This window comes from Ctenocephalides felis, unplaced genomic scaffold (assembly GCF_003426905.1).
Source record: "Ctenocephalides felis isolate EL2017-DRISC unplaced genomic scaffold, ASM342690v1 CF-g0.4_SCAFFOLD_01170, whole genome shotgun sequence".
Classification (NCBI taxonomy): Eukaryota; Metazoa; Arthropoda; class Insecta; order Siphonaptera; family Pulicidae; genus Ctenocephalides; species Ctenocephalides felis.
The window spans coordinates 29,343,206-29,358,402 of NW_020537324.1; the positions used below are offsets into that span (position 1 = coordinate 29,343,206).

Below are 15,197 nucleotides of genomic sequence, written 5' to 3' on the forward strand. Positions count from 1 at the left end.
TTAGTTAGAAGTATTAACTAGATAAAGAACAAATAGACTAACAAGATAAAAATAAAATTGATTTACCAGACTTATCTGGTAGTTTAATGTTTTATAAGACAGATGATATGGGGAACATTATACTAAAATATGATTTGATACTGGATACATAGAACTACATAACATTATATTAACAACTTTCATTTTATTCGATAAGCAATTTTCAAACGTATATCTCAAACTTTATTTTTTGTCTGTACATCTACTTATAAAGAATCGTATACTCATAAGTACCCTGCAAAGTACCTTAATTGTCTAACGCAAGCGTTTTAATTATAATGATTATGTATCTAATCGTCTTATCCATAATTAGATTTTAACATGATACCGTGATACAAATGAGTACTACGCAATGTTAAAAGCATTGAGGTGTTAGCATTGAATTTTGTTCAGAAGCAAAATAAATTAGATAATGCAAATTGGCCTATTCATATTAAATAAATAATATTTACATTCATTACATTTTTTTACAGAAACAGTGAACGATAGCAATGAAAAAATATGACTTCAATAAGTGTCCTATTAGAGTGACCGACTGCCCCAACTTTTTTATTGTCTTGTATGAAGAAACATTGGCATGTTTCAAGTAAGTCTATTTTTGATGCTTAAAAATATATAATATATATTATAAATATAATTACATTGGATGATAATGATAATGTTAATATTTAATGTTAATGGTGTATAACGATCTCTAAATTTCATATTTCAATACCCGGAACAAAATAATTTTCAAAACACGAACGCTGTAGGGTGTTGTTCTCTTAAGCGCTCGTTAAAAAGTTTAATCTAAAATTAACAAGATTATACAGAACAATTTTTTCCATATTCAAGTATTTTTCACAAAGTTGTAAATATTGTTTCAACCATCGATTTATATCAGCTATCATTAGGGCGGATCAACTAATATGGAACCGAAAAAATACATGGCACTTTGCATTTTTCACTTTCAATGGTAAGCTATGGTTTCTTCTGCGAAATTTCTTAACTTACCTACCCTAACGTAAATGTTTTATAGTAGTGGATTTTTGATAAAAAGAACTAATATAGAATGCCTGATGCAACAATGATATTAAAGCAAATCAATCGATATCGTTTGATTGAATAAAGAGGCATATTTTCTCTAAAATAAAAGGATAAAAACTAATTTAAAAATAAATCTATATTTACTATAGTTCACAGCTTGTTTGTGATACAATGAAGTATATATTTTGGCAAACACCTAGTAGTAATAGGCGCCAAACAAAAGCGATTCAATGGCTAAAAATAAAATTTAGATGAAGTCTAACTGACAGTATATTATAGAAATGCTCAACGTACATTATTTATAGATGTTATTAAAGAATGAATTTTTTTTATGAATTACGAGGATAATTTACAAAATACTGGTCTTACACAAACAACTAGATATACCGAAGAGAAGTATACCTGATAATTTAAATATTTTATGGCATATAATAAAAACACAATATCAAATAGGTTTATTATATTGAGTAAATAAATATATTAAATTTTAATAAAACAGATATAATTGAATTGTACTTACCGCCAGTGGCGTTCTCTGGTGGAACTAAAATAGTCCTGAACTGAAAAATATAATAAAAAATTAATCGATTGCTATACAGTGTCCATGTTCATAAAATTTATTGAAAAGAAAATATTTCTCTAAAACATCCTTAACTATTATATTACGTATTCTAAACGTTTTTCACGCGTGTATCAAATATCCTATTAATTTACATAAGTTTGTGTATCTAAAAACACTCATTAATTAATGTCATGACCTAATTAGTCAGAAATTTATCATGATTGCCCTTCAAATATATCTCAAACAATTCCTTTGTGATCTACTTGTGCACATAAATAACTCTTAGCGACGTCACATCTACAATTACATAGTTTAGAGATTAATTTGATATCAGGCTGATACTTCATGATACATAAAATTTCAACATATTTCAATTACATAGAAATAAAGACGTGTTTCTATTATCTTTTCTATTATATTTTTATAGATGATATAAATTGATTTTCGCCTAAAACTTGAATGTATTACATCTTTGTGATCACGCATGAATTAGATTTTCATTAATTAAAATGCCCAAATTTCAAATTAATTTTTGTATCAATATTCCCAACATCAAATCTTTTTCACTTGATCATGAAATCTTTTTAAAGTGAAGTAAAATTTTATTATTAATGATATATTTACCTGACTAATTGTGGCTTGCACAATATTTGGCGGGAACATGTTCCTGAAATACACAAAAACATCTGTTATAAATATATAGAATTAATAAGTTCATGAACAAAAATATTTGGTGGTATATTAATTTACGTGCATAAAAACTGCACATATTATGAAAATACATAATTATAAATAAAATGGTAGATAGTAAATATGTAGTATCAAAATATAAATTTTAAATATCAACTAATATTTTTTTTAACCTTACTGAGATTAAAACTACATTATTAGATTCTTGAGTTTTGATTCCAAGAACCGAAAGTTGTTAAATAGAATTTACTAACAAATTATTTTCTAACACTTCAAGGATTTTATAATAATATTGTATTTCCACTTCTCTATTAAAAAGCAAATATTAATTCAAATTCCTTAAATATTTTACATTAAATATTTCTTTTAACCTTACTGAGATTAAAACTACATTATAAGATTAGAATTTTGATTCGAAGAACCGAAAGTTTTTTAGAATTTATTACTGACAAACTATTTTCTAACACTTCAAGGATTTTATAATAATATTGTATTTCCACTTGTCTATTAAAATGCAAATATTAATTCAAATTCCTTTACAGTAATTTACAAGAAATTCATTTTAGATGTGAAAAATGACAAAAATGAAATTTTGAAATCTAAAAATATTTTAGTTTTATTACTGAGGAAAGTCTAGCATGTCATCAGCTCTTCAAACACTTGTGCTGAATTCTAAAAATTATGACAAAAGGTGCAATATAAATATTGGTACATGTGTCTTTCCTTATCAATTTTGATTAGTCAACTGATGATGCTTTATAAATATAAGTTTATACAAAGTCTATATAATTTTAGAAAATTTATAAAAATTAACATAATTGAAAAATCTATAACAATTATTATAGATATGTAAATAATTTATAAGAAAGTTTTTTGTTCTAAATTTAGATATAATTTGTTTATATTCTTAAAAGTCGAGACAGTGTACGATAGTGACAGTGGTCATAAGAGCTAAACTATACTTATTTTCAGATAGGGTCTACAGGGAGAAAGATGTAGTATGATTGTTCAAACAAGTTTACATTATTGCTTTCAGTTAGTGTCCTACATTACATCTAGCTTTCAAATGTCTAGCTTTTAAAGAGTCAAAAGTAAGTTTTCATATTCGAATTCTCTTAATAACAACTTGATTGTATACAGATAAATCGCATTGATTGTTATTTTGCTGTAAGTTGAACATTAGCAGTTATTTACCAGCAATTACGTTTTGCTTAGATTTTAGCTGAGTCATAATAATGATTTGTTTTCAAAAGTGTACGTTGGGTACGGTTGTGACATGTATATCTTGTCCTTTTCGGGTGAAGTTTAAGCAGATAAGAAAAATGTAACTTTTAATTAAAATAAAATAAAATAGAAAGATAAAGGAAAAGAAAAGTTCAATATAAAAAAAAGATTTTACGAAGAATTATTTTTAACTTCGTTTAAACAATTTACGAGGTCTGTTCAAAAAGTTTTCGTAATTTTCGTTTTTTCAAAAAAATATTTATTTATTCGTCTACATTAATGTGGTTCCCTTCAAAGTAGTCCCCCCCAGATATGATACACTTATGCCAGCGTTTTTTTCCAATTTTCGAAGCACCCTTGATATTCACTTTTTGATATGTCCTTGAGCACTCTCAGCGATTTTCTTCAATCGAGGAAAACCGCCGTCCTTTCATGGGTCTCTTCAACTTTGGGAATAGGAAAAAGTCACACGGAGCCATATCTGGTGAATTTTTGCACTTTGCAACACTTTATTTCATTTTTTACGCAAAATTTAATACAAATTCTTTGACTTTTTCAATTCTTCCATTGTAAAAATCGCCGAGCTCAGAAAAACACGTCGAACCTTAGCGACTACCACAGACAAAGTAAACAGTGAATATAGCTGAAAATTTCATCATACTTTAGGGGCATGTATACCAACACAATAAAAAAAAATTTTGACAATCAGACACTCCAGACCCGCGAAATTTAATTATTAGTAATTCCGGGTACTTTTTGAACAGATCATGTATGTTTTGTTATATAATATTATATTTTATTCATGAACTTTGTTTAAATGTTTGTTGTATTCTGTTACAGCTTATTGTTATTAACGACAATAAAAGTCGTTGTAAACCTTTTTGGTGTTTATATCTATTACTTTTAACTCATTTTTACGCCTGTCACAATTGTCCCTGGGGGTGTAAACAGTCTTTCCAATTTAAGTATCTAATATTACCTAACGTAAATGTTCACTTAATGTAATTTGAAGGTTATATCGAAATTTTAAATTTTGTGTTACTGGTACTGAACTTTGATCATCGAAATAAATTGTCATTAATCAGAATTGTCTTAATAAAACGCTTAAATGCTTTATTCTTAAGATTAATGATGAAATTCTTCTAGTTTTCTCTGTACCAAAATACATAAAATTAGTCTATTCCCTTTATAAATTTATTAATATTGTTATTGGAACATTATTGTTCTCTGGAATGTAACTATAAATTCTGGTTCTATATCGAAATTAGAAACTTTCTACTGTCAAATCTAGAATTATATTATTTTAACAGAAATACCTGTTAAAACTATTGTTATTAATCAGATTTCAGTAAATTATACAGATTAATGGGATAATTCTGCTGCAAAATAGGTCAATGTTATGGCAAGGCTATGCTACACTGTGTTTTTTCATATAAAATTGTACTGAAAACTGTCAAAATGCTAAGCATTTGTTGTGTGATCAGGCTTTTTACACATAAAATCTAACTTTTTGCGGATATTATTATGCCACATCAGAAAGTTGCACTTATGATAACATTCTTTTCTGACGTTTTCTAGGTTAGCTATTATATCTACAACGCCTGACTGCACAGCAAACACATGGCATTTTGACAGTTTTTAGTATCATTTCATATGAAAACGCAAAGAACATAACATTGGTATATTTTGCGGCGGAATTGGCCCATAAATTTTCAAAAATCATATAGGCTTTGCTTGAGATTAATGATGAGTCATTTCTTTCCTTCTTTCCACGGCATATATCTATAATCAGTTTATTCATTCTATGAATACATAGAAAACCCTCTAAGGACATTCATGTTCGCTGATATGTAATCTAAATCCTGGATCTATATCGAAATTCGAAATTCGAAATTTTGTACTATCGGTACGGAATCCACTTAATTCATTTCCCCGGAACGGATATACTTGTCTTCTATTATTCAGCTTCCTGAATTGCTTCTAGTTGGGGGATTTGCTCCATTGATGTTGGACCCAATTCACACGTTAAACGAATCATGTCCTGTTATCTGTATGTGCACGCATACAGGGACGGATCGGAATTAATTTTCAGTAAATTTTTGGTAAGGTAGGTCTAAGACGCTCTTAGATATCAGTAATAAAATATTATATGTGTTCATTTGATTCATAATGAATAAGCAAAAAAAATTGAGCGAAAATTGAATTATATGAAACTGAATTCTAGCTGTGACCGCAAATAATAGTTAACAAAAGGATTATACTTAATTAATGTAACAGGAACAGTCAAAACAAGATCTTATAAAACTTGAAAGAACTTTACCTTGTTTAATAACTTCAAAATGTATTAATGTATAATCAGTTTTGAACTGATAAATTGGTTTTTACAAATAACTTTAGTTCACAGTAACTATTTCAAGTCGCTTGATGAATAATTTAGATTTATTTAGAAATATTTATTATGTTATGTACCTTTACCATCAAATGCATTCTCAATTTTTAAAAGTAACGAGGGAACAACTTCAATATGATAGGGAAAACAATGTCAATTATATCGGATATTTACTTTTTTTTAAATAGAATCAATTACCTATTGCATTAGGAGTTAAATATTTTTGAATTGATTTTGCATAAGAATGATGAAATTCAAATTTTCAATTTCAAATTTTTGCCATGTTTTTACGCTCTAAGTTTTAGTTTAGAGTCTTAACTAAAGCATCCTACTAATATTTTGCTAAATGATAACGACATATTCAATATCGCTATGTATCTGAACAGCTTCCTTACAAGAATATAAAATATATAAACAGCCTAAAATACTCTACAAAATATAATTTAAAAGAGTAGTTTTAATATATGTTCTATTGGTTTAATAATTTAAAATTAATCTTTTAGCAATTGACTCTCTAGAAACGGTTTAAAAAGCATAATCGCATCGTATTTTGAAACAATTATGTATGATACTATTTTCTTTTTGAAAAACTACTGAACAACATCCTAATTAGTCAAAAAATAAGAATTTAAAATTTTCCAGCATAAGATAATTGACTTCTAAATGTTAACTTCAAATTTCTGTCAATTTACACATATGTTTAAATAAAAATATAATTAATAATTATAAAAGTAACCAACGTGGATGATTAGACAGATATTGATTGCTATCAAATCAGGAATTGTGAAAAAAAAATATTGTGATACAATTTGTCTGATCTTGAAAAATATTCCGAAATAGATAAGAAACGATAAGTTGAATTGCAATGATAAATTTTATGTAATTAATATATTTAAATTTGATTAGAGGGCCTTCATATCGGAGTTTTTTCATTATAAGAAGTTTCATTTTTATTTTAAGAATTTATATAATAGGCATGACTTTTTATTTAATTTGGTGTAGCAATACCCGCAAAGAGCTATTTTCACTTGGATATATATTTAAAATGTTACTCATATCTAAAATTGATATTGCTACTGCTCGAAATCAAGGTTGTCTGTTGGGTTACCATATAAAAATACGACGTAAGGAGAAGTTTCAGCCAAACAACTCATAGGACATAAGGTTCTGATTGCTGTTAAAATATGATAACAAAAATTATAATGATAATACGGTGAAGAATAAATATTTTTTGGGGCTTTTAAATAATTTAGATATAATGAAGATAATATTTTCGTACTAGAGGTACGTGATTCTTTTGTTAGGTATTTTTTTCCGAAATTTTAAATGATCAGTAAATATGTACTATTACTGATGGTCAAAAATTATATTTTAAATATTTTTCATATTTTTAAATATTTTCAATTTCATAAGAATAATAATACACTATATCTCTAGGTTCTAGAGATACTTGATATTTTTGCTAAAGATTGTATACAATTATTTTTCCGAATTTTTAAATAGTCACTATTATGGATTATTATTAGTGTTGATAAATATTGTCCACATAAATAACTCTTTTTTTTTTTGAATAATTGTTATAACATGAAAATAATATTTATAAAATAGAGATACTACATACTTTGCTAAAAATTCTGGATAATTATTTTTCCGAAATTTTAAATGACCAGTAATAATATGATTACTGATAAGATATGATAAATTAATAGTGAAAAATTATACCTAACACATGATAGGCAATAAGGTTAAAAAATATGATATAACAAAATTGATTAGGTACTAACGATCTCATTATCATAATATTGTTAATAGACGATTTGGCCTAATCATTATATTTTTATATTATTATTACTTTACAATTGATGAATAATTTGATTGAATCGAACGCGATTTTAAAATGGAATATACCATATAATGTATATACTATATACTATAATTTATGCGTATGTTAATAAATCAATAATACATTTTAATTATAATCAGGAAACTATATAAAATCTTGATGCATTCCATTCTCTAAAAACTTGTATTACAACATTAGCTCTTGCTCTTGCCGAAAACCGTCCAAAAATGTCATTAGTTTTACAAGGTTTTATTTGTTTTCCATTCGGTGCCGGTCGTTGTATATTATTTGCTCAGACTGTTCATGTACCTGTGATGCAAGTATTTGATAATACAAATATTTTAACAGAAGTTACATTACGTTTGTGTGCTATTTCAATTCAATCATTTATGTCATTTCGCTACTTAATACTATGATTGTAAGAGGATGCCGCGTTGCATAGGAGAGGAGCGACATTTATGACCATTGTAAGTTCCTCTATTTTTAGACTTTTGATTTAGTTCCACGTCAGAGAACATCTTCGAATGCAAAATTATTGTTCCGAAATTATAGAACTATTTTTTAATCATATCACTGGCAATCGTCCTTGCATTCAACTATATAAAATACTCGTACATATGTGCATTCATCAAACTTACATGCACGTGCGCGTTTGAAATCCTTAAAAGTTTATCAGATTTTGTTATAAATCAGAAATACATTCATAAATAACTTTATCATTTTGGAGCCAAGGGTATACAAGTTTTGAGCGCGAAATTAGTATTCATATTCATAACTCCCTTTGTAATTATGTAAAATAATAAGATCAGAAGTGAGGAAATCTTTGGAAATAAATCTAATCTTAGCGATATAATATATTCGATTTCTTTTTCATATAAACACAAAATGATATTACTCAGATTGGTAGTGATTTTACTTTATTTCACAAATTTTAGAAGATTTTTCTCAGTAAAACGTATTCGTTGACAGTAGAGAAGTTGCAAAACAATTTTATTTATAGTAAAAAAGTTGCAAATCAAGAGTAGAGTAAGTTCAAAAATTTCTGTGTCTGTTTTTTTATTTCGAGTAATTATATATTTATTATTAATTTCATTTTATTCTGTTTTTTACTTTTCCTAAACCGTCTATAAATCTATCAATGAATATACGCATATAGATTTATCGTCGACGTTGGTATTGTAGGCATATATAAATATTAAACATAACTCTATAAATTGTATTTACAATTTGAACATGAACGATAATCAACTAATCAATATAAAAACAAACAAATAACCTGAATTACAAATAAAAATATTTTGGGAATTATTCTTATGTTATTATAATTAGTTATTAATTATTACTATTCATTCAATATCATTATACTAAAATCAAAACAAAAGTTACGACATTTTAAAAATTGAATTAGGTTTGATGAATGGATCTTTTTAAGTGCACTTAAAAAATTAATAAAACTTGAATTAATAAGAAGTCAAATTTTCCTCCTCTATATTATGAATACATAGGGTTTCTGTTTAGGCACTAATTTTTCAGTTATTAAATTAACTGACTATTTTATATTCATCGTATTTAAATTGAATTACTATTATCATCATACCATATCATCGTCTTTAAAATAAAATTTATAAATATAAATTTTGAAAAAATAAATGAAAGATTTTACAAACGATTGCTAAGATTTAATGATTACTTTTAACGAGAAATTAAGAGATTTTTTCAATGGGCTATCAATACAATATCATTATTTATTGTTTCCAATAAATATAATTATAGTAGTATAGTCTATAATAAAACTGTATTTTTGTAACTAATGAAATTTTCTTAAAATAATATACCTTTCGTGAAGCGGACAACATTACGTGAAATTTCAATTTGAACTGTGCTCATGCAGATTTTGTAATTTATTTAAGTAAACTTTGTAATTAGTTTAAGTATTTAGGGACATTTAACCCTCACGGAATCATCGCCCTTTGTCGAAAGCAAAAATTGATTATTCATCTTGCGAATTGAGTCTATAAAAATATAGCGTTTTCTGATTGAAAGATGATCATTTGCTTTGGATACTATAAAAATTCAAAGTAGAATTGTAACTTATATAAATGCTTTACTCTTAATTATATATATTTATCATAATTTATTATTATATTATTTATTTTTATACGCTCAAAATTCGATTGAAGAACATATAAATTTTTACGGGACTTAAAATGATATTAAGTATTGAAAAATTAAAAATTCATTTAAGTTGTGTTTATCTTGATTAAAAATATGCGAGTTTTTTTTCTTGAAAAGCTCTAGTTTGTATTTAATTAGTGTCTGATGTTTGTAATTAGGAATGTGACTTCTCGACCATTCAAGTCCTTGACCCGTAATATCTTCGGTTTATCAACACTAATTGCTAGAGATTAAAAATTTGTCTGTATTTTATGACAATCAATCAATATATTTTACAAATTTTCCATTTCTTTTATTTACATCAAATTTTGAAAGTTTATAAATCAATATCTAGTTGACAGCTTTAATTGTATTCGATAAGTTGATCAGATCTTTTTCAACAATGTCATTGCCGTGAAAGCCTTCTAATTTATGGCAACAACTTCTGCATTTATTGATTATTATTATTTTATTATTTATTATCATGAAAGTTTTCTGCTAATTTTTTAACTGTTTATTTTATATGTGTGTGTGTAAAAAACTCAATGTATTGTTTTTAACTGATGATACGAATTAAGTCCCATCGACCACTCTATTATTGCTTTATTAATTGCATTTAAATTATATTCATACATATGTAAATTTTGCGATATTTTAATTTCACATTCATCATCAGAATTGAAAATAACCATTTATTTTTTTTATTCTTTCTAAAGTCCTATGCATAACATATTTTTAACTTCCCGTAGGGCAAGTTATAGTAATCGCAAAAAATCGAAAATGAAAATTTTTATATATCTTTACGTTTTAAAACCTTCTGAACATTTTGGCACACCTTCGAAAAAATGGATGTATGTGTGTGTGTATGTGATTTCGGGAACACCGATCAACCGATTTGAATAATTCAAAAAACATTCGATTCGTATTGATAAGGAGACGTGCTGATTAGTTTTTGGCGAAGGCAGGTTTAGCCGTTCCGAAGATACGGGGCAAAAAGTGCCAAATACGGTAACTCAGTTTTTAAGAGAACGGAGCGTCCGATTTCAATAATTCAAAAAGCATTTTACTTGCATTGATAAGATAAAGAATTGAACAAATTTTCATGCAGGCAGGTCCAGCGGTTTCGGAGATCTAATAAAAAAAGTAAAAAAAATGCTATTTGGCGGTCAAAAATGATCATTAGACATATGCACATCAAATTATCAGATAATTTATAGAGATTTTATCAATAAGCATAAATTTTGTTTATATTCTTATGGGTTCGGTACCAATACTTATCCGTTAGACGGCGACGCGGCGCTTACGCGCTTAGACATTTCGTCTCTATGCAGTTAAAGCAGTACGACTGCTTTGAAAAAAAGATCAGAATTTCCAAAATATGTCAAAATAAAAAAACATTTTTTTTTCAAAAAAAAGTAATTTTGTGACAAATTTATAGTTTCTCAAAAATCTAACTTTTTTTAATTAAAACTTTTTCAAAAATGTTAATCGCTTTTAAAAAAATAATAATTTTTGGTACGGGAAGTTCCAGCAATTTGCCTTAAGACACGATGCCATGCGCCCCACTAGTTGTGAAATGAAATGATACTGCTTTTGCTCTACTTAGTCAAACGGTTTATTAAGTGTCGTTCTACTATATCTTGAAATTTCAGCAAGTAAATTTGAAAAAACAAAATTGATATAACTATCCTACTATATTCTTGTATTGTTTCCCTATATTTTCCTTAAAAGTAGACTGTTGTAGTATTGCAAAAATCACGTATGAATGAAAATGAAATGCAACAATAGAAAATTAGTTGATAGGACATAATAATAATGCAATAGTTATTGTTTCTAATTGATATTATAACATTTTTCTTGTTATACTTTTAATTACAATCTGTCATACTCGGACATTCAGTTATTGCTTTGATTATATGTTTTAATAGCTTTTTGAATAGATAGCAACCCAGTAGTAGTTCAATCCATTTGTTACTAATAACGACATGTAAATTATTGGTATTTATAAAAATGGAGTATAAAAATACTACTGCATATATAGCAGTTTTATTACATCACTCGTTAAGAAAATCATTAAAAAACTATCAATGAAATAACTAACAAATACATAATAGTCATGAGATATGGCATTTGAACGAGCACTGTTCCTTCCTTATTCGATAACAATTCAATATTTGTCGATATCATCGTAATCGGTATTTTCAGCACATATATTTTAAAGATCAATAAATATTTAATTTTTATCGTTTTTACCTGACTAAATCCATGAGCGTGTCGCTGGTCAGTACATTCCTGGTGGCAGCTGCCCCAATACCTGTCGCAGTAGCCGTGGCTCCCACTCCCGGCCTGACCGTGACCACTAAAACTATACCCAACGCCACTGCGCACAGTGTCGTCGTCATGTAATACACTATAGCCCTGAAAATAGTTAAATTGATAGAAATATTGTATTCTTTGAAAATACCAAATTGAAATTGTAATAAATTAATTTTACATAGAAATATTCTCTGCAAACCTGTTCTGTAATTGATAAATACAAAGATTCTTGCCTTTACAAAATATAATAGTTTATTATAACGAGTACATAATTTATGTGAAATACTTCATACTATGGTTCAAAATTTAAATAAGGGAATTTTTAGGTTGGAATCTAAGTGCAGTTTTCAGCATAGATGGTTTCAATTGAATTTTTTGGTTTGCTTACATAGTCCAAATGTTAAATACCTGTTGTTAATGTATATTAGTGTTAGTTTCGATGTGCATAAAAAAAAAGTTTTTTTTATTTGTTGCGTAGTATTCGTGTGGCGTTCATTGAAAATGGATAATCGAATTGAAAATTCTTGTAATACTTTGCTTTTTTATTTCTGCAAAGGTAAAGACGCATCTTAAGTTCACAAAAGATTATGAGCTGTTTATGGTAACGAAGCCTTAAAAAAGATGTGAAATTACTTTGGCAATTTTCATTCTGGTGATTTTTCACTCAAAGTTCTAAAACGTTCTGATCGTCCAGTTGGAGTTGATTAAAAATGAATTATCGATGAATCAATTATGATTTCTACATTAAACAACTTACAAAATTAAATAATGTATATTGAAAAAAGCGGCCTAAATTGGCAAATTGAAACGATAATTTATTCCATTATCATTGGCTATTCGGCAAAAATTATTTGAGCTCTGTTGGGATATTTTGCCATATCCACCATACTCTCCTGACTTCCATCTTATTATTACTTTTTGTTTCAATCTTTTTAAAACTTATTGAATGGAAAACATTTGGATTATGATGATGACAAATTGTACCTCGTCTTTTTTTTCTAATAAAAACCTTTCTAAAAAAAAATTATGAACCTGAGATGATGATTCTACTTGAAAATGACAAAAAGTCAAAATATACTATACATTACCAAATAAAGCTATTTAGTTCCATAAACTTAATGTCTCTGAGTTTCGAACAAAACTTTGCTATTACTTAGTTGCCAATCTAATAGTGTGCCTTTAATTTGACCAATAATATTATTATTAATGAATGAGAATATATTTTTACTTGTAAATCCTGGAACTTGTAATTACAATATATATGAAGAATCTAGAAAAAACGTTAATAAATTTGATTACAATTTTTTAATTAGTTTATTTTTTATGATTTTTTCTTTATTTGTCCAGTTTTTATTTTAATTTTGGTAAAACTTTGTGAACGAGTTGCATGAGAAACATAAAATGTAAACTTAGATTGAATTGTTGGTAGATGTATGAGATTCGCCTAAATAATATGGAAAATATATCTAGTATTTATGAACAATTGAATAAACCGTTCATAAATGTTGGAATTAGCTTTAAATTTATGAAAATATCATTTATCATAAGATAATATTTTAAATGGTTAGACAAATTGTTATTTAAATTTGTTAGACAAAATTAATCAGCGCGCTTGATTTGTTATAACTCTTGAATGATTTTTTAATTTTCAATTTATTGTAAAATATAATGATTATTGCTTTGCCAAAACATAAATCATCTTTTACCCAAATTTCGATGGCATATGCATATCACTATCTTTTCAAGTAGCACAATTGTTATTATCCTTTGTTAGCCAGTAAAACGTACGAGATCGCTCCACCGTTCCTGACTTTCGAAAGTATCCGATTCACCGGATTATCCTTGGATAATAAGATTTATAACAAGGGAAATTTCATTTTAATATTACACTTTACTTGTAAGGATATATTAGAACTATTCAACGGTTTTAATAAACTAGTAAAAAAAAGTTTGTATTTTTATGGACAATTAATACCTACCATTATTTACGAAACTGATCATTTTCAGTGTGATTTTTTTTACATTTAAGAGTACAAGTAATTATTTATTGTGCTATAATGTGTTTCTGTATTTTCAAACAATTTATCATTAGTCATTTTTCACCAACGTTATTGAATTAAATTACATTTTAATTTCTCGTTTTTTAGTTGATTTTTGTTAAAGAAGTTTTTTGTGTTATCATAAACTGTTATTGTAGAAAGAGCTTATGTATTTATTAATAATTTGAATTGCTACCAGCAGCATGAATAATTCAATTCCTTACGTTTATAAATTATCATTGTGTAAAGAAGCTTACCTTGTGGCGATCCTTCCTGACATGGAAAGATCCAGCGCTCCGATGGCCGATGTTATACTAGCTACCAACAATGGTACGATTAAACATTTGAGCATCCTCAAGAATAGATCCCCGGGATATTGCAGGTACATAACTTCGCGTTCCGTCCATTTGTCTGTATTGTTCCTAAGGATTATACCAATGAGAGTTCCTCCCAATACACCCACTACTGTTAATATCGTCAGCAGGTTCGAACGTAGAAATTGCTTGACGCGTTCCATGACACTCGTGTGGGACCGCTCGTAGTCCCCGGCCATCCTTGGGAAACTGGGGAAATAAAATTATTAATTAATTAAAGAGGAAATTTAATACTCATGTAAAAATTACTTAAAAATATAATTTTAAACAAGGATATTATCATATTTTTTTCGGTTTTTTGACTCATCAGTATATAAATCGATGCATTCATAATGGTCATAGACAAATTATGCCCATATTAGAATATTTTGCATTTTGAATTGCTTAGATGTAATTTCAGAAATCCCAAACTCACTAATATAAAAATTGAAAAGAAAAATACAGGTTCAATAGTAATGCTCAATAATATATACAATATTATAAATATCAAGAAAATCGAAACAAATGAGTAGAACACTTCTAAGAAAATAAATTAAATACC

General features: G+C 27.2%; 2 protein-coding genes across 2 annotated transcripts in view; one reads left to right on the forward strand and one right to left on the reverse strand.

Annotated features, from left to right (window-relative positions):
* The window catches only part of LOC113368017 (excitatory amino acid transporter 1), a 158,408-nt gene extending 146,188 nt beyond the window's left edge, over positions 1-12,220 (reverse strand). The window contains 1 exon segment of the mRNA XM_026609580.1: positions 12,181-12,220. Coding sequence (XP_026465365.1) covers positions 12,181-12,194 — 14 coding nt within the window. The 5' untranslated portion in view covers positions 12,195-12,220.
* Positions 520-15,197, forward strand: part of LOC113368019 (cathepsin B) — a 104,353-nt gene continuing 89,675 nt past the window's right edge. The window contains exon 1 of the mRNA XM_026609583.1: positions 520-625. The gene's annotated coding sequence lies outside the window, so the exon portion shown is untranslated. The remainder of the gene's footprint in view (positions 626-15,197) is intronic.